At 40.9% G+C, this 24,798-nt stretch overlaps 2 protein-coding genes across 5 annotated transcripts in view; both read left to right on the top strand.

The window, feature by feature from the left end:
- ACTN2 (actinin alpha 2) overlaps nucleotides 1–4,128 on the top strand; it is a 70,723-nt gene extending 66,595 nt beyond the window's left edge. For both annotated transcript variants that reach the window (XM_035320784.1, XM_035320783.1), the window contains exons 19-21: nucleotides 295–360; nucleotides 1,328–1,486; nucleotides 2,901–4,128. In XM_035320784.1, coding sequence (XP_035176675.1) covers nucleotides 295–360; nucleotides 1,328–1,486; nucleotides 2,901–3,059 — 384 coding nt within the window. In that variant the 3' untranslated portion in view covers nucleotides 3,060–4,128. The remainder of the gene's footprint in view (nucleotides 1–294; nucleotides 361–1,327; nucleotides 1,487–2,900) is intronic.
- A 7,199-nt stretch (nucleotides 4,129–11,327) lies between these two features.
- The window catches only part of MTR (5-methyltetrahydrofolate-homocysteine methyltransferase), a 51,919-nt gene continuing 38,448 nt past the window's right edge, over nucleotides 11,328–24,798 (top strand). The window contains exons 1-3 of one of the 3 annotated variants that reach the window (XM_035320779.1): nucleotides 11,328–12,954; nucleotides 21,734–21,945; nucleotides 23,851–23,940. In XM_035320779.1, coding sequence (XP_035176670.1) covers nucleotides 21,748–21,945; nucleotides 23,851–23,940 — 288 coding nt within the window. In that variant the 5' untranslated portion in view covers nucleotides 11,328–12,954; nucleotides 21,734–21,747. Of the gene's footprint in view, nucleotides 12,955–17,474; nucleotides 17,546–19,918; nucleotides 20,051–21,733; nucleotides 21,946–23,850; nucleotides 23,941–24,798 lie in introns of those variants that run through there. The other 2 variants (XM_035320778.1, XM_035320780.1) reach the window with 2 other exon arrangements.

The following is a 24,798-nucleotide window of genomic DNA, read 5'->3' as shown; positions in this document are numbered from 1 at the left end:
CCTTCTGTTTGTCTTCTCTGGTTGTCTCCTCTGTATTTTTGTCTTCTCCCTTATCTCTCCCCTGACCTTCCACCTTGTGGTGAAAATGTCTGTTTCCTGTGTGTAATATGTTAGCTACTTCTTCCTCCTCTAAAACTGATGATGATTCTGGTGATCTGCTTGGGCAATATCCATGAATACTGTTCATACACTGGATCCAATTTCCCAATTGTCTAAACTCATCATCTCTGAAAATGACCTTGGATGCCTCACACCTTCCCTTCCGTATGTTCCTTACATTGTTTTGGTCAATAGAGGAAGAATGGACTGATGGACCACGATGATTTCAGAGCTTGCCTGATTTCAATGGGTTATGATTTGGTATGAATTTTAAGAAACAATGGCAATTGATTTTGCTTACAGCTTGTGAAATTAACCCAGCAACACTAAACCTTATTTAGATTGGCAGAATACTAATAATATCATTTACACTAGAGATATTAGTTCCTTGTTTGTTTGCTTTTTCTGTGTTTTCAAACGGTTAAAAAGGAAATGAAAAGTAAAACTAGACAATTGAGAACCATATTCAATGGTCAGCAGCATTCCTCTTTGAATTATAAGGAAATTTTCAAAGTTGAAATTAATAGTTATTAAATCTTTTTTTTTTTTTCTTTTCTGTATAAAATTAAAATTTTTATCTGCATGAGGAAGGACAAGTTTGATGCTTTTTACTTCTTATTATTCTCATGAACTAGGTTTGGACGTTGCACTTGCTTTCCTTCATTTTAAAAAAAAATTCCCCCCACCCATCCATGCCAGTTCATTCTTTTTAGTGGGAAAAAAAAAAGATGACCCGAAGTTGAACTGTCCTGTACGTGGCATGAAATTTTTAGAACTGTTGCCCTCAGTTCTTTTGTTTAGTGAGTCTGCATATACCTTCTTGGGGTATTTTTCCACATTCCTGTGCAGTACCTAAATTATGATGAGATTATTATTGGTTTTAGGAGGTGGTGAAAAATGAGGGGTGAAAACAAGGTTAACAGGCATTGATGGGATGGGGGGCAGTCACAGAAAGTTAATTCAAAGGTATGTGCTTTGTATTTAGGACAAAGAATATCTTTTCCAAAAGCACCATGGCTGTTTTACAAAAAAGAGGTAGTCATTTAAGATCCCAGATTTCACCGACTGTGACATTTGTGTTCCTAAGTTGGTAAGATGCTTTAAAGACTATGACCACTGGTCCCTACTGGTTCATAAGAAGATGTGAAGATATGGGCTTCATGGGATTTCAGAGACTGATATTACGGTGACCTTTTTTTTTTTTTTTAATTTTTTAATTCTCTGAAAGGGTGAAGCTGAGTTTGCCCGGATCATGTCTCTGGTTGACCCCAATGGACAAGGAACTGTTACTTTCCAGTCCTTCATTGATTTCATGACCAGAGAAACAGCAGATACAGACACGGCTGAGCAAGTGATAGCTTCCTTCAGAATCCTGGCTTCAGATAAGGTCAGTCATCATGCTGCTAGCTGTAAGGATTAAATAGCTCTCCTGTTTAGCTCTTATTTACTGAAAGCCTTATACAAGCTTTTTAGTAATTATGAAGCTTTGTTTTCAGTTCATAAGAGTTCAGAGAAGGCACTTGCCTTTTTTCTTGTATGGAACCAACACTCTTAGCTGAAATGCGTGCAGAATTCAAGGCTTGTATCATCACACAGAGCTAACAAAATTAGACATCTTACACAATGAAATCTTAGACAAACAGTTTGTCCATATAATGGATATATTGTACATCAAGCTGTTTCCACACAGCAGCCTTCATTAAAGGGGAACTCATTCTTCCTTTCGTGATGTTGTCTGAATGTTTCAATGCAGAATTTGTCCCTCTGGATCACAGCCTGGGTCAATTGCACAAGATTACACCCAATTGTGAGCCAGGTTGTGACCTGACATCTCATGCAACAGGGTGATGCAATGTGGCATTGCCCCATCCTAGGAGGAACAAGAGGAATCTTTCTCTATTTCTCCATGGGTACATGGAGGAAGCTCTTGTTTGGCATGCTCTCCTCCCCACAGCCAGATCCACTAGTGAGTGAGCTGTGTTAAGAAGATGAAAGGGAGGACAATGGCAACACAGTAGTCTCTGGAGGAGTCAGGGCCTCATCTGCCAGGAACCCAGTCCTGTGCTATTGGGAAAGAAGAGATCACAGCAGTACGGGTCTATTTGCCCAAGCTCGCTCTATTGATTTTCCCATTCTGGCTGTTTGTATTGATTTTGTGATCTCAGTTATTAAGGACCACATTCTGAACTCAGGACATGTTTGCAGTAGTCATCATAGCTACTGTGGACCTAATTTTGAATTCCAGACGTGTTCTCAGTAGGAATTCATGTAGAAGATGAAAGCCAAGGTTTCAGGAAAATATAATTTTCTTTATGTTGCTATTTCAAACAATGCCAAGTCTATTAGTGGTTTCAGAGTGTATCCTTCATATCATAAATGCAAGCCATTAATAGCAACAGTGCATCTTTCATTGTAAATATATTAGGATGTTGAAACTGCCAGGATCTAGCTGACAGTTTGTCTGCCCTGTCACTGCAGAAGGGACAGTGAGGCACTCTAGGGATACTGAACTAGCTACCATGGATGAGCTCCTGTAGCAGTAGCAGTCTACCCATTGCTGCACAGTGATCAGTGGCTAACACACACAGGTCCATATCCTGAGACTGGATTTTAACCTAATCAGTTTGTTGGTGTAGGATTGTCTCCTTCATCATTAAGGGTGGAGTTTATCAAGGGGAACATCTGGTTTCAGGAAAATGAGCAGCACATCCAAGTGTATTAGCTGCAGTTACAGAAAATGAATGTATTGTATGTCTTTGAAGAATACATACTGAATTTGTCAATTGTTTCCCCCCTCACAGCCTTATATCCTCGCAGATGAGTTACGTCGAGAGCTGCCCCCTGAGCAGGCTCAGTACTGCATCAAGAGAATGCCTCCATACACTGGCCCAGGTTCTGTTCCTGGGGCTCTGGATTACACCTCATTTTCGTCAGCACTGTATGGAGAGAGTGACCTCTGATTCTATAATTGGCTGTATTCATAGTAAACACAAAAAATACCCACCTGATTGCCCAGATTGCTTCTCAAAAGGTTTGACAAGCTGATTTAAAAATGAGTTTTACAAACGCAGTAGGTATCTTCAGTGTAAAGTGCTATTACTAAAGCAACTAGTGTATATTTATGTGTGCAGCACGCTAGATTACTGCATTGTTGGTTTTAGGTTGTCTGTCCTATAGAATGCTAGAAAATATTAAAAAAATAAAAAAAGGGCAAGATACTGACTTTGGAAATATCCCTTAAGAAAATAGAATGTAAGGCCTAAGAACATTGAAACTTTCAATTGTTTAGACTCACAAAATATTTCTCCATTTTCAGAATGTTTCAATGCCATATGTGCTTCTTTTACGATGTTCATAAAACTATGTTAGTCATGCTTTTTTCTTTCATAGAGCAATGTTATTTTCCTCTTATGATTTCTGATTTTATATGCTTCTACTGGTGAAATTTAATAACATATTAAAATGAAGTTTTTCAGGGCAGAAATATATCAAAGAAGTAAACTACTTAATTACTAAAACAATCCAGAATGCCATGTTTTTGTCTCTTAAAGATGGTTTTCCAATATCACAAAGAATTGTAATATAGGGAAAAAAAGCTGAAAAGCTGATTAAATTGCAGGTTTAGAATTATGTTAGCAGTACTTTTAAGCCTTTAACTTTTACAGATGAGGGAGTACAACTTTTATAATCAGAAATAACAAGGAAGCTAATTTTATGTGAGCTGTTTTGTTTTGAAACCCTCATTCTTGTCTGTGTTGGACAGTGTTTGTTTCTCAGTATAAGAAAGCCAGTCCCTTGTTGCGTTAGTGGGCAACATTCATCTCCATCCTGCATAATGCAAAATCCCATTTGAGCAAATGTAGCATGGTTGTCTTGCAGCTTTAACTGTTCAGTGCTCAAATTACAATTTGTCTTGACTTCTGCTGGTTCACAGGCAGTTTGGTCTGTATTATGCTCTTGTGAACTGTTTGTTCTACTGTTTTTTTTTCCATCTTGAGAAATAAAAAAGCAATAACTTTTTTACTTGAACCTACTGTCACTGAGGAAATGCAATGTAATCAAACAAAACCATTTACAAATGGTGAAGCGAGCTCTGCAACCCAGTGCTATTAAAGCAATGATGTGCCTATTAAATAAAGTCTGCTTTTCAAAACCTTATGAGACTTCTGTCATTGACAATCATCTAGTGCTTCCTTCTAAGAATTTGGAATATATCTGAATATTAAAGGAGGTTTGTCTACTGGAAGTTCAAAAAATGGCATGCATTTCTATACACTATGTTTGCATGAACAACAGGTGCTTTGTGCTGGAGGGACAGGTGTGGCCTCATGAAGTGACATGGAGCTCAGAGTGAGTGGGACAGTGTTTCCACTCGAGTCACCTGGGCACATGTCCATAGCATATCGGACTCTTAGTTGAGATTGTTTTCAATGAGATGTGGGCACTAATACTTTTGAAGATGTTGGCCTTAACCTTTCTGTATCTCTCTTTTTCCTCCTGTGCAAAAAAACAGGTGTTAAGTACACAATAACACTTTCATTGGCCTTTGCTTCCTGCAAGGTAAGGTGTGTGTGGTGTGAGCAATTTCAAAACAATCCCAGAGGAGATGGGCAACAATCAAATAAGTCTTCCTCCTCCACCTCGTGTACAGAGCAATGTCACTTCCAGCCAAATGACTGCTTGGCAGGCTGAATCCTATTAAATAAATCTGTAAATCTCTCATTGTTACAGTTTAATGCAACCAGAAGAATAAGACATCGAACTTCCAAGCAGAGCACAAAAGCAAAATCTCAGTGCTACAGGCGAGATTATGCTAAAAATTGGCACAAAGGCAGTTTACATTTCACAATCATTTTGGGTGCCATTTATGGTCTCTATCTGCTAAATTTTACTGATGGGAGTCTAACTGTGATATCCTTCCTATTTCTGATAATATAAAAAAGACTTTGAAACTCATCCTTTAAGTAGATGTTCTGTTGATCAAAGCGGGTGAGAGATAGTGTTCTTAGCACCATGAGAAGAATTCTGTAAAGTACTTTTTCTGTTCTCATATCAGGTTTCTAATTTCTAGAGCAAACAAAACCAGTGGCAGACATCTGAAAGAATTAATTACCCGTCCATACTTGCCTAAAATGTTATTCCATATTTATTAATTTATTTCATGTAAAAATGAAAAACCACAATCATCAAGTTCTTTCTGCCCGCATCACCTATTTCTAGGCTAACTAGGTAAATAAGTAAATAAAAAAATTTACCCTGAGGTAGGTAAAATTAAAGGTCTTTAAAATATTCTGTAATCAAATTATAGGGCAATGGGCCTGCTAGAGACATTTCCCTTTTATTTAAGGCTCCATTTTTCGTAACTGGCACTTTCATTTATCCGTATAATCACTCTGTTCACATTGGAAATCAGTGGTTTCAATGATGTTTTCCGTCTACGCCATTTTGGCAGCTACTACATGTTGTTTTATTATGACAACATGTAGTAACTGGGCCCAAGGTAATGAAATACCAATCACCGGGGTCAGACCAAGGTTCAACAGGAGAAGGTACGGCATTATTTTGACAATCATGTGAATGAAGGTTATAGCTTAGGGTAAAATTCAGAAAGAAAATAAAGTTTTAAGTTGCTTTAATGACTGTAAAATGGAAGTCTTCTGTGACTTCAGATGGATACAACAGATCTTTGAAAACCTTCCTGCCAGGATTATTTTGGTTTTCTGGTGATCGTTTTCAGTCAGTGTTCTTCAGAAAGGTGCTGATGCAGGTTGAGAACAGTGTTGTCAGCTCTGTGCTGTCTTCGTACTTTGCTTCTTCATAAACAGAGTTTCCAGAACTTTATTTCTTACCTACTGCCACAAAAGGCTTGAATGAGAGTAGCAGCTAGTGGCTTGTATTTCCATCAGAACATACTCCATTCTTGGAGAAGACCAAGGTCTTTTGTTCAGGTTGTTCCTGGTGTCTGTAGAAGTTATCCAAGACACTAGCAGTCTCAATGAAGGAGGAAAATACTTAATATTAGCAGCTGTATTTGGAGGGTAAGTACAGGTGTTTTCTTGTTTGTTTAACTCAAATGAATTAGAGTAATTCTGTAAGGCAGTAATTGCTTGATAGTTGCTAGTATGCCTCCAACATTGATAGTGGTGTCAATATTTTTTGCTGTGCTTTTACAAACAGCTCTAGTAATATTTAGATGAGAGAAAATTACTTAAATATCAGGTGACACTGCTTTGAAGAACATTCATCGCTTAATTTTGCCAAATCCAAATCCTCATTTTCTTCACTGGGACTGCACATCTTGGTGCAGGATGGAGTTCTAGACTTTGAAGACAGGAACAGGCCTGAGGTCATTCTTCAGTGAAGTAAGGAACAAAATCAATGAAGGTTCAATATAGACACTGAAAGCTGGGAATCATCTTGTCTGATCCTCTTGTATCAGATGAGAAGGCATGTGTATCATTTCCATATCTTAAGCACAAAGTAAGAATGATTAAATAGAAGATCTGGTTCTCAGGTTGTGTTCTCACAGAAGATGACTTTAAAGCAGCTGTAAGTTTGTCACAGTAGAAGTCTAGTACAATATGCCTCGGCTTTGAATTCCTGACGAACATATTTCTAACCAGGGAAAACTATTCAGCAGTCTGAACTATTGTATTTTGTCAGAATTTATATCTGAACAATCTTCCCATTGGCTGCATCTGGAGAGAGTGCCAGAGGAGGGAGTGCTGTTGTGGTGTGGACATTTCAGTACATTGCACAAAAAGCATCCCTAAAACTCTTCTTAGAAACAGAAAAAAAAATATCCCCAGAGATGCCAAAAATACCCAAATATGCAAAACCTATTATAATTTTACAGTACAACCATTTCTAGTGTTGTTTTAACCTCATTGGTCTCTAAGGTGTTTCTCTCTTTGTAAACATTCACTAGGTTTCAGAATAACTGAAATATCTGTTCCTTCCCCGTGCCCTCTTCCCCAGGTTTTATGTTTAACAACCTGTGCACTTATTTACTTGTGTGTCAGTCTACCTTCTGCTTCATGAAGGAATTTATCTGCGGAGCTGCTTCACTGGGGTAAAGTCTGTGCCACAGACAGCTGTTGGCATATTCTGATAGGAATCGACTTGTTTCAGACCAAATATTTTAATATAGGAAAGCTGATTGTTCTAAACTGGTTTTCATTTTATCTTATTTTGCGCTCTCTTTTTAAAACATGTGATTCCTTTCTAATTTTAAGCCAAGGTGTGGGCTGTCACCACAAAGGACACGTCAATCTCCACTTTTTCCATGATCCCATTTATTTATAAATAGAACAGTTCCCTGTTCTGGTTACTGTGCTGGCTGCGAATACAGTCAGTGTACTAAGGAGAGATTATTCCGTCCAACAGCAGCCTGTATTTATATTATCTTAAAATGACTGTAGTCCTGTGGAATTAGGGACCCAACCACATGCTTTCACTAGAAGTCCTTTATTATACCAACAAATGAATGTTTACGTGCACACAGAAAATATTGAGACAATACTAGGAATACCACTCACTTCCCTCATAAAGTAGGAGAACTACATTATCAGACAAGCCCAGTCATTTCCGTATGTGAGCTTGACTAGGATTTCGTGTTCCAATCTTCAAAATAAATTGCCAGTTTGCTAGGTTTTGGGAAATTTCATTTGCATCTGTAATAGTGTGTTGCACAAACTTGATTATTTGTGTATTGCTTTAATTACTTGGAAATAAAATATATTAGATGACTATCCTGAGGCTATTTTAACACCCATCCATCCCTCATATGCTTACTCTTCTCTGTCTTGTTTTAAAAACCTGGCTGTTCTATTTGGCTCCAATTCATGGAAACTTTCTTCCCTTCAAGATACCTTTTAACACTTAAATTGAAAGATGCTCTCCAGTGCTGTCCTCAGGAGGAGTGGTTCTTAAATGTGCTTTCCTGAGCTTGAGCCTTCAAACTGAGTAAATGAAATGCTCCTTGTGTCAGGAGCTCAGGTATAGAAGAGCTCTAGGGTCGGACCACAAACGCAGGGTGTCATTCAGGTTTTAGCTAGTCTGCTGGCAAGAACACAGGAAAAAAAAAAGTGTTTGCATAAATTGCCAGCAAGTCTTGCCTTGACTGGAACTTAACCATCACTACAGGCAGATCAAATTAATATCATTAAAAACCAACCAAACAAACCCAAGCCAATAAACCATAGCATAACTGTATCAGACATCTTGTTCAGATTATTACCCTGGCTCTGACAGTTACCAATAGCAGACACAATGGAATCATGTAGAAGCAAGGCAGCATGGTGCCACGTGTGCCCAGAGCACTCTCCTGGCTGCCAGTCATTTGTGGGTCAGGAACTTGTGGGACAGTGCACACCGATGGCAAAGATTCATTCTGGTTTTCTGCTATAGCAATGTCTTCTCTGAAAGCTCTTCTGTATTTTCTCTCAGGAGGACCTGCCATTCCTATAAATTCTCAGCAGACCATTGGATATGTTTCTTTGAAAAAAGAAAAAAAAAGAAAAAAGGTTTACTGTTTGTGCTTTTATCTTTTGTAAACTCTTCCTCAAAGTCTTTGTTTTCCCTTTATTATCTCATTACATTTACCCTGTCAGAATTTGTAATCTTATTTTCTTAATGTAATCCAAGCGAGAGGAAATCCTATCTCCAGTGAGATAAAATCCACCACCATCACCACCAAAAAGTACAAGAACTTAGTCCAGTCAAGCCTGATTATTTAACTGAAAGCCAGACACCCCATGGTGGCTGGTGGATGCCTGGGTGACTGACCATAATGACTAGGTATGGCAGACACAGTGCTGTCAGACATGAAATGCCTGAGGTCCTATCTACTGACATTGTGATTTAACCAAAGATAGAGAATTTAATGTCATGCAGCATGTTGCATAACAGTCTTCCTGTTGTTTGTTCATCATCTAGGGACAACAGTCCGTGGCACTTCTAACTTTTAGCTTTGTTATTTGCTAACTGAAGGTGACAAAGCCTGATTTCCACTGCAAGCTGGAGAGCACTTGTATGGGCCAGCAAACAGTTCAGCTGCTTGGAAGCAAAAACTCTGTAATTATCTGAAGTGACTTGTGAAGAATGTGTATCAAACATTACTAGCTTGATCTATACATAAATGTGCAGGAATTGTTACATTATTTAGCCATTGTATTACATTTCTTTTTTTCCATTTTTTGTTTGTATATAGTTGCAAATGCATTTGTACGAAGTTAAACTTATACTTGTGGAAAACACAAATGTAAAAAAAATTAATGAAAAAACATTTTTTATAGTTTTCATTCTTTCCCATAACAATCTACATTTCTATCATCCACTCACACTGGCCTTGTGAACACTCCAAATTAAATATATTGATTATGCTTATGTCAGACATTTCCTTCCATCAATAATAAGAAACTTGCTTTTTCATTTTATTTCAGAAAGAGCAACTAAAAACATTCCTTTATGACTGATCCCAGCTGACTGCCCTTCGGCTCTTCCTCTTTGGGAGCTTGGGCAGATATTTCATATGAAACATTGCTTCTCCAAGCCAGACCAAGGACATGGATGGCCCAGTGTCTTTATTTGCAAAGGACAATTGACTGGGATGGCTATAGGAGAATAAATACTTTTTCAGTGTCCTTTTGAATAGCTCCTCATGTCAACACCTAACTCAGAGTAATTTCTGCTTTCTCTAATGGTGGCATTTAACTGACACGTTACTCTATAGAGAGGATTTTCCTTAGCAGAGGCTAGTTGTTTGCCTTTTCTGAAGAGGCATCTTTCTTCCTGCAAGCTTTTACTATCTCTTTGCAGAGTACTTTCCTTTCTAACCCAGCCACCAGCCTTTTTCTGAACACCCTTTCCCCGCTTCTAACAGCTGTCCTTTAGAGCTTAAATGTTCCTGACTGGAGACATTAACTTAAATCTAGTTTAATGATCTCAGGGTTTCCTTGAACCTGATTTTGAAGAGAGGCACTTTAGTTCTACTTGATCAGAACACAGCCATTCTTGTTTTGTTCTAAGGCAATAAATGAAGTAATATTCCCTTTGGTTTTATAAAGTATCCTTAGATTTATCTGCTGCTGTTGTACTCTCTAAATTACACCCCTCAATGGCCAGGAATATCAGTATGCCTCTCCAGCCACCAGCTATAGATGGAAAGACATTAGTGCACTGTGTGGAAAATGAAGGTACAAGCCAGAAACTATTCCACCAAAATCCAGGCACCAAAAAGCACCTGGCACCAAAATCCAGGTGCTTGCAGGTAGTTTAGCTCTCCACAGCAAAGAGGGGAGAGGAGAATTGAGCCTGATTTACGCTACCTTCCAGTTTGTACCCTCCTCATACCTTTGTGATGGCTCTACATGCTTCCGATATACTTGCCTGCATGCACGGAGAAGTGCACGTAGAAGGCAGAAGGGGAGGGAAATACAAAATATTTTAACATGCTAGAAAACCCAGTGAGACTGTGGGCAGTCTCAGATCTACTTTCTCTTGTAGTCCTCTGGTGGTACTTAGGAGCTCAAGTCATCAACAACGACTCTATTATGTGAGGTGCTGCACAGTGTATAAAGACTGCTCCTAATCCAAAGGACAGTCGGGAAATGTACAGAGGAAATGCTAGATGGGATGTCACAACGCTAACAGAGACTTATGAGGACTTGTCAGGACATCTTAGGCTGCTTAATACATTGAAGGCTCTTCAAGTGTTAAAATGCATAAGTAAATCCTCTAGTTTTACAGGACAAAAAGAGATGTCAAGAAAAAAATCAAAGGCAATTATTGTAGACCACAAGCCACAGAAAAAAACTTTCTACAGCCACATGGAAAACTAGCCAGAGAACAAGACCTGACTGGTGTACATAACCACAGGGTGTAAATATTAGGCCTTTAGGGTGACAAGTGCACTTGCTTGGCTGCTCCCACACACCTGTTTTAATGTAAATTCATATCACCAATCAAGTAACAAAAGAAGGTCTTGCCCTAGAGCAGCGTTCCCTGTCAGTATCACTTGTTCATGCTGTAGTTACTGCCTGCAGATGCAAGAGGCTTCTTGTTCCTCACAATTTAATTTTTGAAGCCTGGGTGTGATTTAGAACAAGCATCACCTGTGAGTATTTATTTAAGATCTGTAAGATTTTTTGCATTCAGGTTCTTCCCTTTCTGATAATTTCATAACATTATACCACTTAGATATGCCTTTCATTTATGATTTTGATTAAAAAATATATATTTATTCATTGTTAATATTTCCAGCAAAAGCAGTTTATATTTCTGGAACCGGTTCCTTAAACTTTCCTCTTTTCTCACTCATGTCTGGGACTCAACTCCTTGCCGCTCACCTTCTTGCTCCTGACCTCATGAGCTTCCTGCTCTCCTCAGTTTCTGCTCTCCTACCTAGAATTAATTGAACACATGGGATGAGCAGGGACAGCATTGCCTCAAACCACTTTGATGTAAGAGGATATCCTGATCCCTGTAGAAAGGGTAAAGCAAATGTCACTGTTACATCTGTGATCATAAGCAGTTTTCACAAAGAGATAAAATGTTGAAACCTAACAAATTAGTCTTTAAAACAATTGAATAAACTGTGCAGTTTCAAAGTCCTTTAAAGGCAAGAGAATTGACTACAAACATGCTTTTCTAACAGTTGATAACATGCAGGATTGTTTGTTTCCCTTTAAGTCAGAGGAAGCCAAGGAGGGCACTGGTCTTTCAAAGTATTTTACAGAGGATTCCCTTGCAGAAAATATTTAAAAGTTTGATGTTCAGTGGAAGAAAAGTATATTAACAGATGCTGTGCCCTCACTCGAATGGAGTCATGGCTGAGAGCTGGGAGTACTTCTGTAATGCCACTCACATCTTTCATGGCATGCAGATGTCCCTTCTTCCTGCCCCACAGTGCTTTTTCTGCTCTACCAGCGCAGAATGCACGTGGCCACTTTACTTGGCTATTATTGTATTTCCCATGTTGTCTTTCCTATGTGGCCAAACTTTCCTACAGTCCTCCTTATTAGAAGCGTTTTCAACGATCTCAAGCTGCTGAACACAAACCACTGTCCTTGTCTGGTTGAGTGTGATCCCATCCAGAGTGCACAGGCAGCAGAGTACACCTAGGGCTTGTGCTTAGCCCCCCTCCAGTGCTTGGGCCTGTACCTCCAAGCTAGTCTGTTTGGTCCTAAATACACCAGCAGGCTCGAGCTGCCCTGAACAGCCACACCTCAGGCTTCTACCTCCTGCCTGCTGGCCCTGGGCATGTATTTAAGCTCAGGTCCTCATCCTTGCTCCTTGCTTAAGCCATGTTGTGTATATGCTGTGTCTTGCTTGTCTTTGAGACTTCCTGGCTTGATCTTGGCCCTGTCTCATGACTACAGACTGGCACTCTCGTGCTCACTGGACTGTTGGCTGACCCTGCTAGGGTCACTTGACCTGCTTCTTTTTTGTTTGGGTACTGCAGGACCTTGTCCTTGCCTGTGAGGTTACAGCTCCTGCTTGCCCTGCCCTCACCCTCAGCTCCTGGCATGCCTCCCCTGACAGAGCAGCCTGCTTGTCTGTTCCCTGACACCCATTTGCTTTCTACTCGTGCACCTTGTCACAGAGCTACCTGACAGCTTGCATCTGCTCAGCAATTAACCCTTGTAACCTGCTCCATTTTCTGTGACCGCTTCAGTGCAGCACAGGGAAGCAGCACAGCAAGTGCCTGCTCCCTCAGACATGATGCTGCCTGGACAGTGGAGCACACGGGGCTTTAGTTAACCTCTGCTGGCTGCCACCCGCAACTGTGACTGCAGCTTCTGTCTACAGCTGAACCTACGCTGGCGCCAAGACCTTGAAGTTCCCCTTCACAGGGTGAGTCCTGCAGCCCTGACTGGCTCCCGAGACACTGTCTGTTCAGTGGAAGGCTTCATAAATGGCTTGTGCTAGCCACGTAGCTTGAGGGTGTCTGGCAATGCTGGGAGGAAGCTCTCCTAGGAAGTAAGGGAACAGCAGTTACCTTCAGAAACCCATTTCCATAAGCAGCCCAGAACAATCCAGGGCAGGTCTCATCCTGCACTGGGCAGGGGCAGTGCAGTTCTGACTTTGCCACGCCATGTTAATGGGGAAAAAGAAGCTGAGAATCTTATGCACATCCACAGCAAAATGCTTCCTAAATCTCCGAGCTCAACGATCGGCAGGTGACGCATCTAGCTGCATGTGACCCGAAGTACATGGTGGCCCTTTCCCCCCATCCTTCGTGCTGGCAAGGGGCAGCTGGTAAGCCTGCAGTGGTTCTGTCTCTCTCTTCTATTGACCTGATGTGGATGCCTGAAAGGGGCATACTGAAGCTTTTAAGATTGCTGCAAAACTTCATAATCATATGAAATCTGTACCAAAAGCAGTCAACACAGCCTTGCACAGCAGTATGGAAAAGCTGTAAGGCTACATCCCCTGTTGATTTCCCAGTCCTCTTCATGCCTCCACTTCAGCCCTTTTATGCATTTATACACTTTCTGATCAACTCAGATTCTGTAAAGAGACGTGAAAGATTATATTCAATTCACTCTAGAATGTTAGTGTCTTCAGAGTGATGGAGCGCTTTTCTTAAAGTAGTGAAGTCCAAAATCTGTCCTATGGTAAGCAGAACAAATTTGTTGATATTCCTCTAAACTGTATAAATTCAATAGGCGTTTGGAGTGTGCACAGAATTGGTCTTGAAACAATCAGCTTTCTTTTGGTTTCTGGTAATATTTTGATCCTGCAGCAGGACTGTTAACATCAGAACTTGACCTAAATGCAGCAAATAATTTCTATTTGGGCCACTAAAATCACTCGCTAAGTTGTGGGGGCTAGGAAATTAATTATTAAATTGAAATTGTAATTCTTGAGCACAGAGGAATTTCTGAAAATAAAAAACAACTGTAGTGTAACTTAGTCATCCAAAATAGGGCACAAATCCAGCTGCAGCAAAATAGCACAAGTCTTAAGTAACCTTACAGAACAGAGTGCCAAGAGCTGTGCTCTGAAATAAGATTAACCTGTTTTTGCTTTCTGAATTCTGCATGTTGGTTTGAAAGCTTCACTTGGGTATAATCCTGTGAAGCATGACTGTTCTTTACTAACATGAATAATCCTACTTTTTAAAATGAGGATTAATTATGTGAATAGCTCATTGGAGCTATAGGTCGTAGGAATAAAGGCAGATAATGTAGGAATGAAAGACATTTTTGTAATGAATATTATAGAGGTATCTAAAATACACGCTCAAATGCTAAAAGAGCATGCTGAGAATCAGTGTTTGATCTTACCAACACATAAGATAAGTATACAATTTGAAAACCTGTGTGTAAGCAGAATAACAAACTGGTGAATCAGATCCTTGGCACTGGAGGGAAAAAAAAAATCTTACTGATTGTCAAAATACATCAACCTCTCAAACCCTTCAAATTATTATGCATTTTTTTGTATTATGCTGCTGCATTTGAGTTTTATTCATTACCCGGATCTTCTATGTGACCTACGTGACTATGCACGTGAAAAAGTTTTCTCCATTTGGAAAAAAATATTCTACAGACTATCCATAGGAGTTGCTTACTTTTTTGGAGGACATAAACTGTCATTTTTATTTATACGCTGAAAGTTCATCCCAATAAATTGGGCAAACTAGGGCTTTGGTGCAGAACTGACTTCAGATAAAATATTTGAGAACTTAACACTTTTATAAACCAAACATTTAATGTTACATTTAGTTTTTGCTATCCTTAAATTTGCAAAACGACACTCACAATACATAATGGCTAGGATTATGGTTGCCCCTGCACTCCTTAGATCACATCTGGTGAACAAGCAGCTTCCTAAACCAGTGTATAGGTTACCACCAAATACTACAAGTCTCAATAAATTCAGAGGAAGACACAGAATTTAGGTTTCGTTTGACCACCCGTGGAGCTCCTGGCCAGCTCCCCAAAAGGGTGTACTGGAATAGGATGTGAGGCTTCTCAGACATGGGAATGACGGCACCTTTCTGTTCTCCTTTCCTTTATGCCATCATTCCAGTGACTAAACTGCTCTTGGTGTTACTCTCAACATAAGAAAGGGAATAGTATTTTGACAGCCTAATTCAACAAAATAAGAACACTCCGTAAGACAAAGGAAAAGCACTCTTCAAGCTTAAGGGCATTCTTACTGCAAGTTCTTGAAGGTTTCCTGCAAACACACTGCGTATGAGAACTTCTCAGAGAAATAGCTGAGGAAAATCTTTGTAACTGCAGGTGTGCAGGTGGCTAGGGATACAGACACATGCAGGGACTCCACACTGATGGGTACAGTAATCATTGAAATGAAGCCAAGAAAAGGGACACAAAATCTCCTAACAAATGCTGCAGATCATATTAAGGCTAAAGTTCCTTGTTACTGCTCCTTTGTTGGGCAATCTGGCTCAGGAATCACTGCCCTTGGCTACTCACTGCTCTTCCCTTGAGCCTCTGGAGAATATCTTGCCTTAGTTGTGTTTGCTCGGTTGTCTGTGCTGCTCAAGCTTCGAAAGCAAATTAAACACAACCTGAGGCTGTGGTGCTGCTGCCCTCTCTTCCTCCTACTGACCTTACATCAGCTCTGGAGGCCATACAGCTGCAGACAAGTTGGACCAGAGAACTGTTTTCACTGAAAAAATGACCTTTAAGGAAGATTTCTGGGTGAGGGCCAGAGCCCGCACAGGGACAGGGATGGAAATATGAGGATGGAGCAGGGTGGAATTTGGGACCGCCTCTTCACAGCCGCACACTGTCCAACTGGCTCCAACTGGTTGTGAATCTGCACAGTAAACGGGATAATGTGAAACGATCCTTTTCAAAAGCACCTTCAAACCTTCAGCTTCTTTTTTTCCGCTGACCTACTTTGCAGCGCAGTTACACAAACAACTGCATCAGCACACGCAAGGACGTGCTGATCTGTGGTGCAAAGATCTGTCGCCACAAAGCAACTGTGGAGACAGTGAGCTTTTTAACCTGAATTGCTGCCAGAGAAAAATTTCATAGTGTTGTATGACATGATAAAAAGGCTGGAAGTTGTAGAAAGTTGAACAAGGAAATGCACAATGCTGATATCCCTTAACAAACGGTTCTTAAAACGTTGCCCATCCCTAAAATACATGCAAATTCAGTGTAAAAGTGATAAAATGAACCAGACTCTAGGTCTAGGAGTAACTGACTTTTGCATATATTTAGTGTATTCCACCTCTGATGTTAAGACTTTCAAAGTGTATGAGTTTCCAGATCATTAGCAACATTCACTGGCATTTTTGGAAATGTTTTTCGCAGCAAGAGCTTGGGCTGACCACTGGAACAGTGTGCCAAGAGGCCGGCTCCGCTCCCCACTGACGTCTCCTTGCATTCAGAACCGGAGCATGGCCTCTGCAACAGAAGCTGGACTACTCTGGTTGATTTGTAGGCTGGCTGCATTTCTTCTGAAGCTGAAATAAATTAAAATTTATTTAATCATAAACCTACATTTTTATATATACTTGCATCAGTATCAATTGAAGTGAGAGTTGATTATAGGTTTCTAGATCACAGTGGACTCAAAGGGTTTGTAACCAACTACTTTTCTATTTCAAAACAAAATTCAAGACTAAACATTTAGCCTAGAGGATTCATCTACAGTAATGGCTCTTAATTAATTTTGAGTTCCCTTAAAATTTCCAGTGAAAATTCAGGGTCCATTATAAGTATGGTACACTTAGCAACATATTCTCAGCTGATAAAAGGCTTCAAAATTATTGCATGTAACTAAGGCCCAGATGCCTGAAGGAGGGAAGCAAATTCAGTTCTTTCCAGTAACACATAATTAAGTGTCCTCTACATTTTCACATAGTATCTGAAGTCCTGTGAGGAGTGGCTGAGGGCACTGGGGTTGTTTAGTCTGGTGGAGGCTCAGGGGAGCCCTTACTGCCCTCTGCAACTACCTGAAAGGAAGGTGTGGGGAGCCGAGGGTCGGCTTCTTCTCACAGGTAACTAGTGATGGGACTAGAGGGAATGGCCTCAAGTTGTGCCAGGGGAGGTTCAGGCAGGAAATGAGGAGACATTTCTTCTCAGAGAGCGGTCAGGTACTGGAACAGGTTGCCCAGGGAGGTGGTGGAGTCACCATCCCTGGGGGTGTTCAAGGAAAGGTTGGACGTGGTGCTTAGGGACATGGTTTAGTGGGTGACATTGGTGGTAGGGGGGTGGTTGGACCAGGTGATCTTGGAGGTCGTTTCCAACCCTCACGATTCTGTGATTCATTTGAAATGTGAGTCGCACGCGACGGACCGGCGTGAGGGAGACCCCCGACCACACCGTCGGCGCCAGGCGCTTCCCGCGGGCGCTCGGGGCGGGGCCGGCGCGGCAGGGGGGTGACGCCGGGCGGCGGCGGGGCCGCCCCCGAGGCAAGATGGCGCCCCCCAGGCTGGCGGGCGCGGAGCCGCCGGGTAACGGCAGCGAGCGGCGGGGCGGGGGAGGAGGAGGAGGAGGAGGGGCGCGAAGCGAGGGGCGAGGCGGCGAGGCGGCGAGGGGCGTTAGGGCCTCCCCTTGCCCCGCTCAGCGGTAGGGCATGCCGCAGAGCCCGAGCACGCTGCTCCCGGGGCTGGGCTTCGTTTTCGCGGCCACGTTATCAGTTGTAAAAGCGTCCATCTGCCTTCTGCGGGAGGCCTGGGTGGTCTTCAAGAGAAGTGACACCACAGAAAGTATTAGTAGGGGGCAGCGAGGTCCTTGAGATCTAATACTGATCTGTTCAGACGGGCAGGGTAACGCAGCTTGGCGAGGGCCTGCCTGCCGCTGTGCTTCCTGAAACTCTTAGTGCTGCCAGAGAGCGTCCAGCCGAACAAGGTTTAATTAAACAGCAAGAAATTATAAGGTTATCATCAGCTGTCTCAGACATACAGCAGGAGCGTCCTTTATAGCTCCTGTTTCCCCGGCTTGGTTTTATACTGCCCGCTATTTATACTGCCCACTATTTTTTTCTGAATGATGGAGAAAGTGGAGGAAATGGGCTATTTTTAGTGCCTGTAGCTCTTTGTCCTGCCTCATTTTATGTTCTTCCACAAGAGCGTGGTGAGAGTGCTGTAGCGCCATCGGGGCATGGCTGTTCCGTTATTAAAGGCTTTGGAAGCAGTTTGTAATCCTTCGTTCCTTTCCGGGGCCTTGTATGACCAGGTGATTTTATACTAACAAACTTCTAATAGGAGTGCATAAGTAATAATAAAATAAATAAATAAAAACTTTTGAGAATGCTTACAAGCATCAGAAAACATTTTTGAAATCAGTTTACAAGCTTTGAAGTCCTGTTTCTCATGGGAAAGAGATCATATATTTATCCCTTGATACATGCATTAATGGTTGTTTGTGGGTTGGACTGAGAAAAGGAGATGGATATACTTTTATTTATTTATTTATTTATTTAATACTCTGAGCTGTTGAGCTGCCACATTGTGAAAATGGTAGGCTGCAACTGGGCAGAGTTTATGGTTGTAGAGTGGCTGTAAGCGTGGACAGCTGTGCCAGAGGGGCATCCTGAGTGCTGGGCCAAGTTACCTGTAACATCTCAAAGTGTTGGAAGTTGTCTTAGCTGATCTCATTTCTCAGCTAGCAATTCCCCTGCTCGTGTGATCTCCATCCAGAGCATTTACTTTGGGGAAGTGAAGGAGGAGATAAGTTTTTTTTTTTTTTATTTTAAATTCTGCGTTCCATTTCAAAAAGGGCTCACTTCTGTTCTGTCTGAGTGTGATTTGCTAAACTAGTCCCAGCCCAAGAACGCTGTATGGTAATATCTTGTATATATTCCTTCACTGGAGTGTAAAATCTGATTAATTTGTCCTGGGCCCTGTTACCACTGTTGCTTTGCTACTATTTCTTTTAGAGCTATGGAGATGATTTTTCTCCTGGACGCATCTGAATGGAGGAGGGACCCAATTTCCCAAGGCTCACCAGTGATCTTTATGAATTATTTTTTATCAACTTTTGTCTAAGCAAGTTGAGGTAGGATCAGGGTTTGTAAATAAAAGAAAATAAAAAACAAAAGAAGCTGGCATAATTTCCTCTGCTGAGGGATTTCTTCAAACATTTTTTTTTTCACATATTATGTAGCAAGCTCTTGCATCCTGCTTTTTCGGGAGAGGGGAGTAGAGTGCGGACTGAGAAGGGCAGTACTTGGTTTAGCGGCGCTGACTCCCAGCCCCTAGCCTTGCATTTCTCCCAGGGACAGAGTTCAGTGCCTTCTAGCACAGCCTTATGATTTGTGCCTGCCAGATTTCCGAGCTCTCTGGATTTGTCTGCATTTCCAACTTGAAAATGGCGTTGTCAGTGTGGCAGAGCATGCCTTAAAGTGGTGTAGGCTTCCTAATGGAAGAAGAGTCACGTGCTACCCTTAGCAAGGATGGAGAAAATGGATTTAGATGGACATGGAGATGCACCATGTGTTTGTAAAACTGTCTGCTTCTGGCACTGGCAGCTACTTTCATGATTCCCACCCCATTTCCTGCGGCCTCTCCAAGCTGCTGCTGAAGTACAGGTTCTGAAAGCTGCTTCAGGATATGGCTGTCCCCAGCCTTGGGAGCGGAGGTTAGGCAGAAACCTGCTGTGCTGCTGTGGATGGGACGGGACTCTGAAGTGACACCTGTCCAGCTAGGTGAGCTGGAGAGAAAGCAAGGCAGGCTGCGCAAGGTGCAGGGTTTAACACCAAACAGATGGCTGTGAGTGGCTGTTTGCTTCCCGGTGCGGATGTGAGCGTGGGTGGGAAGTGAGTAGATAGAAGGGGTACGAGCCTGTGGGAAGCAGGAGCGGTAGCAGGAGGACTCCATTGGCTTGGCCGTGGTGGCCTCTGTGTCACGTGGTGACCTCAGGGCTGTGTTAGAGCTACAGCCAGCTCTCGCCTGTGTGTGTGCTCAAAGCCTGTGAGTTACACTTCATGCGAGTCTGCAGAGCGGGCAAGCTTTAAGGTTTAGTTAGCATTTGGATCTTTTGAAAAGGTTTAGCTCAAGGATTGATTTTATTTTCATGAATAATTTGATGGTTTAATACAAGGAGGTTTAAGCTCTTGTATAAGAACCTGCTGAGCCTGCCTGTTGATGCTAAAGCCTTCAACTTGAAACTCGGGTGACTTTCTTCTTTTTTTTTAATCTCCCTTCAAATGCTACATACTTGTCATAGAGCAATTTTTATTTAGAAATTTTATTTGGCTTCTTTTGTCTGGGAGACTAAATCTGATTGAGAGCTGTTCTTTCAGAGTGTTGGTATAAATGTAACTTTGTAATACCTTGCCCTAAGCCTCATCTCTACAGCATTATTATTATTACTATTTTTTAATAATAATGATGTCAAAACAAGTTGCATGGCATCACAAGAATGCAGAAACAAGAAGTCCAATCAGTTAAAAAATTCCCAATGATTATTAAGTAATTCTGTCTGTAAATTTTAATGACATGTAAGGACATTTTTGTGCTTCATTTTTTTTAAAAAAATAATAATAGTGCATAACCAAAATGCAAAACAGGCATTTACTCAGTGAGTAAGCACAAGCTGAGTGAAGGTAAATGAAGAATACCACCTCAGTCATCTACATGTTTGTAGAAAGATTACTGGAGGTCCACTCTTGTAGACAGGTGTTTTGATAAAAGAAGAGCTATTTAATTATTTTGCTATATTCATATTAATACGTCAGAGATGATCCTATGTGCAGTCTAAAGAGGAAAAGTAGGATTATGTACTCTTGCTTTTTCAAGAGGGAGATATGTTGGCTTTTTTCATTTAATATCTTGGATTATGGTTTTGGATTTTTGTTTTCAGTTTGGGTTGGGCTTTCATTTAGATCTTAAGGCACTAGAATACTGCATCTTCGTTACTAAAAATGCCTCTGGAATTTCTATTGTTTTCTACTTCAGTCATTGTTAGACATGTCCTGTCTGGTATCTTATAATCAGTGCATGATTTGCCAGATACATTTTATTCCGGCATTGCTGCGGAGCAGGAGATCTTGCTGTGTTTGTGCAAAAGGGATTAGTGCCTGGCTCTTACCTGGTAGTGTATCTTGGCATTTGGTCGCTAATAGAAATTTGAAATCATTATTTACTCTCCTAAAACTAGGAAGAGGTCCTATAGCTGTTCAGTGAGCTTGGGACTCAGCTGAAGAATTGAGTTTGCTTGCTCAATTTATTTCTTTACATGTCATTGCTGTGTAGGCAATTAAAGCAGGATTTTTCCAAATGGAATCCCCTAGTTTCTGGTTGGCACTTGCGTACCACTTGCAGTTAAGTGTCTGATACCAAGAGGCTGTTCTACATCATTGTTTGCATGTCATTCTAGTGGAAATTATCACACTTGTCAGTGCTGGAAAGTAGTTCATATAAAGAACTTTGTGTATGTCCTCATGAACTTCAGATACTCGTGTTTCTGCAGGTGACGGTATTTAGGTAGAGGACCAATTGTGTCCAGTTCAAAGGTGCAGCTGTTACCTGACATTATGTGGTTGGAGCTCTAGGTGAAGTAAACCAATTACTGTGTGATTGCAGTAGGGGATTAGTTACTTTATTCTGTTTCTTGAATAGGAAGATCTCAGCTTGCTGAAGTGTATAGATAGAGAATTTCAAAACTGCTTAAATATTGGGTTTATTTTCTCATGGCAGATCCGCAGAAAAGCATGGAAGATGAAATTAAATCAGTTCTGCAGGAGCGGATAATGATTTTGGATGGAGGCATGGGTACCATGATCCAGCAACATGCCCTGTCAGAGGAAGATTTCCGAGGGCATGAATTTAAAGACCATTCCAAGCCTTTGAAAGGCAATAACGACCTTCTCAGCATAACTCGGCCTGATATAATCTGTGACATACACAAGGTGGGTGGTTCTGTCTGTCTCCTGACAAAAGGAATCACAATTTGGTCTCTGCACTCCCCTCTTCTATTCCATGGGCTGCTGGCTCTCCTGACTCTTTTGGGGATAGGGAAGCAAATGCTAGGTAGCCATGCGAAAAAGAATGAACAGACTTGACTGTTCTGCTTCTGTAAGCACAGCATTCATGTCTTTGTTTCTTATGTCATCCAGGCAGTGTTCTTGTAATTTCCTTTTTGATGTATGTTCCAATGCATTTCTATTAATTGTAGATTCTGACTTATTTCCTTATTCTTTTTTCTCCTCCTTAGCCAATAGATAGAATACATCTAAGTAGGACAAATCTGAATTCTAGGTGTGTGTTTCTATAATTGTGTATCAAAGAGCTGTTAAATGTGGCAGCCTGAAGCCTGCCTCCCCTTAGGGAATGACTATGTGGGTTTCCTTATGAGTATATATGCTTCTGTGTTTTATTCCCTAGAACACTGATGTGTGGCCCAGAGAATAAGACAGTTTAGGGTTGATCATGAGGAGTTTGTAAACATATTTTATTATTTTTGTATCTTCAGTTTGATGTAAAAATAAGCAAACAAAATCTTACAAAATGAAACTTAAGTCTTTTAGTTCTTGAGTTCCAGCTGTTTCTAGGTTTTAACTGCAATAATGGGAACATTTGAATAGCACTGCTACTTGTTGATATTCATTTGAAGCCTTACATCTGTGTTTTTTTTTTTTCCCAATTATTTATTTAAAAGATCTGTATTTCATTGTTTAGACTAATGATTGGCTTACTTCTGTAAAACTTAGTATGTATTCTATATTTTTATATTTACATTCTAACCACATCAGTCTCTGGATTTTAAGAAAGACAAGAGTTGAAACGGATCAGCGTTTTTCACCTATAAACATTCTAGGAAGAAATATTTGTAGATGGAATGCAATCCCTAGACTGTCCACTGAGCTGTAGTGATTGTGAACTTTGGAATTTGTGTAGCCTGCTGGGCTTGAACTATTAATCTGATAAACTGGTTTAGCATTTTAATTTTACAGATTTATTGGACTGATAGTGATGTGACTCGAGATTGAATACATTAAGTCAAACCAACGGTAACCTGCTGTTATCTGTCCGGCAATGGCCGGTTGTAGGTGCTTTGAAATAAAGACTGCCAAGTACTCAAAATGGCACTAACCACTTTTATATACCCTCTGAAATGCCTTAAATGTGCAAGTGTTTCACAAATGTGTGGAAGGATAATATTCATGTCACTTAAGAGAGGTTATAAAATGCAGGCTAGAATATGCAAAAGTATTTCAGTTTGCATCAGTTTCACTTTACTTCAGTGGGAAATTAGCCAAACCGGAGCAGAACACAATTATTTTGTGAATCTGAGCCATTAGTTAAACTTTAAATGTTATCTGTGCAAAACACAATTCTTCTAAGCTTGTGTTCTGTCCCAGTCTGCTTTTGTGCTATACAGCTCCCTTTATAATATATACATTTTGTAATTCTCTGTTGTTTAACTCCTGCCTTATTCTGAGTCTGTCCGCAGCAGCCCTTGCTTGCTGATCCAATTGGACAACTCCCCGCCATGTCCTGGTGTCAAAATCTGGAATGTGCTTCAGGTGCTGAAGGCAGTGACAGAAGTAACTCAATAAATGTCACCTGTTAATAGAAAGTGTGGCTGACACTAAAACTCTACAAGGTGGTTGTATGGAACACTACTATTGCTTTGATGCTGTGCCTTAAACTTTCAGTGAGGACTTCAGAACCTGATGTGCTTCGAATTAGGAGATGATTTGTGACATTTTTTTCAGCTGAGTGAGACAAAATAATTGGGTTGCCTTTGCCTTCACTCCAAATCTCATTTCTGGACTTCTTGGAGATCTTTTTTTCTCTCTTATGTCTTGCAGGAATACTTGCTGTCAGGTGCTGACATCATTGAAACGAACACTTTCAGCAGCACCCGAGTTGCACAAGCTGACTATGGCCTTGAGCATTTGGTAAGAATTCTAAACTATTTACACATTTAAAAGTTATTAAAGATTTTTGTCTTCGCAGACAAGATTAACTTAGTTGCAGGGTCTTTTGAGACTGTTTATTTACTGCATGCTGTCTCTCAAGCCAGGTGATAGGGTCATAGCTCATTCCTGCTGCAGCAGACAGTAGAAGGAAGACAACTGTGCTTGCTGTGTGTGAGTCGTATCTCTTGTAGATGGAAGCACAGGCAATAATCGTCTGTCCTAGATTTTGTCTGAGCACTCACAGAAGTTCTCAGTTCTGTTGTGCTTCAGTGCTTCCAATGTACCAAGAGCCACAAAGGAAATGCTTTTTTTTTTTTTTTTTTTTTTTTTGTCCTCGATGCTGTCTGTGTAGTTGGCTTTCTGGCCTGGAGATCTGTCACAAGCAGGTTAGGATTGTGCTGGTGTTATGTAGAATTGCTTTCAAGTTTGCATTTATCATACCTATTCTGTGGTGTGTAGGGTTCTGAAAATTTGAGGGGTTTGTGAAAGAAAATACTTGGAAATATGCTACTTGAATAAAAAGTGAGTTTAAAAGTAGGTTAATTTTATTCTCAAAGTCCTGTTCTTCAGCTTCTGTTGACTCAGTAGGATTTAATTAGTACCTTACAGAATTAAATGTTCTGATTAGCAGCTTTAAGCTGAGGCATGTGTGGGATGAGACCAGCCATGTAATGCTTTTGCCGAGATGTATAACGCTGTTCCTTTTGAGGCTTTCTAATAGTACTTGTGTGTGTTTGTGTGTCTTAGGAGCCTTCAGAGTGTACTACAGGCTTCTGAATGGAGGTGTTGTGTTTCTTTTATAATGTGTTATGCTGTACTGAAGTCTGGGTTTGTTGG

This window comes from Oxyura jamaicensis, chromosome 3 (genome assembly GCF_011077185.1).
Source record: "Oxyura jamaicensis isolate SHBP4307 breed ruddy duck chromosome 3, BPBGC_Ojam_1.0, whole genome shotgun sequence".
NCBI lineage: Eukaryota > Metazoa > Chordata > Aves > Anseriformes > Anatidae > Oxyura > Oxyura jamaicensis.
The sequence above is the reverse complement of the archived record's forward strand: the minus strand, read 5'-3'. Positions and strand labels throughout refer to the sequence as shown.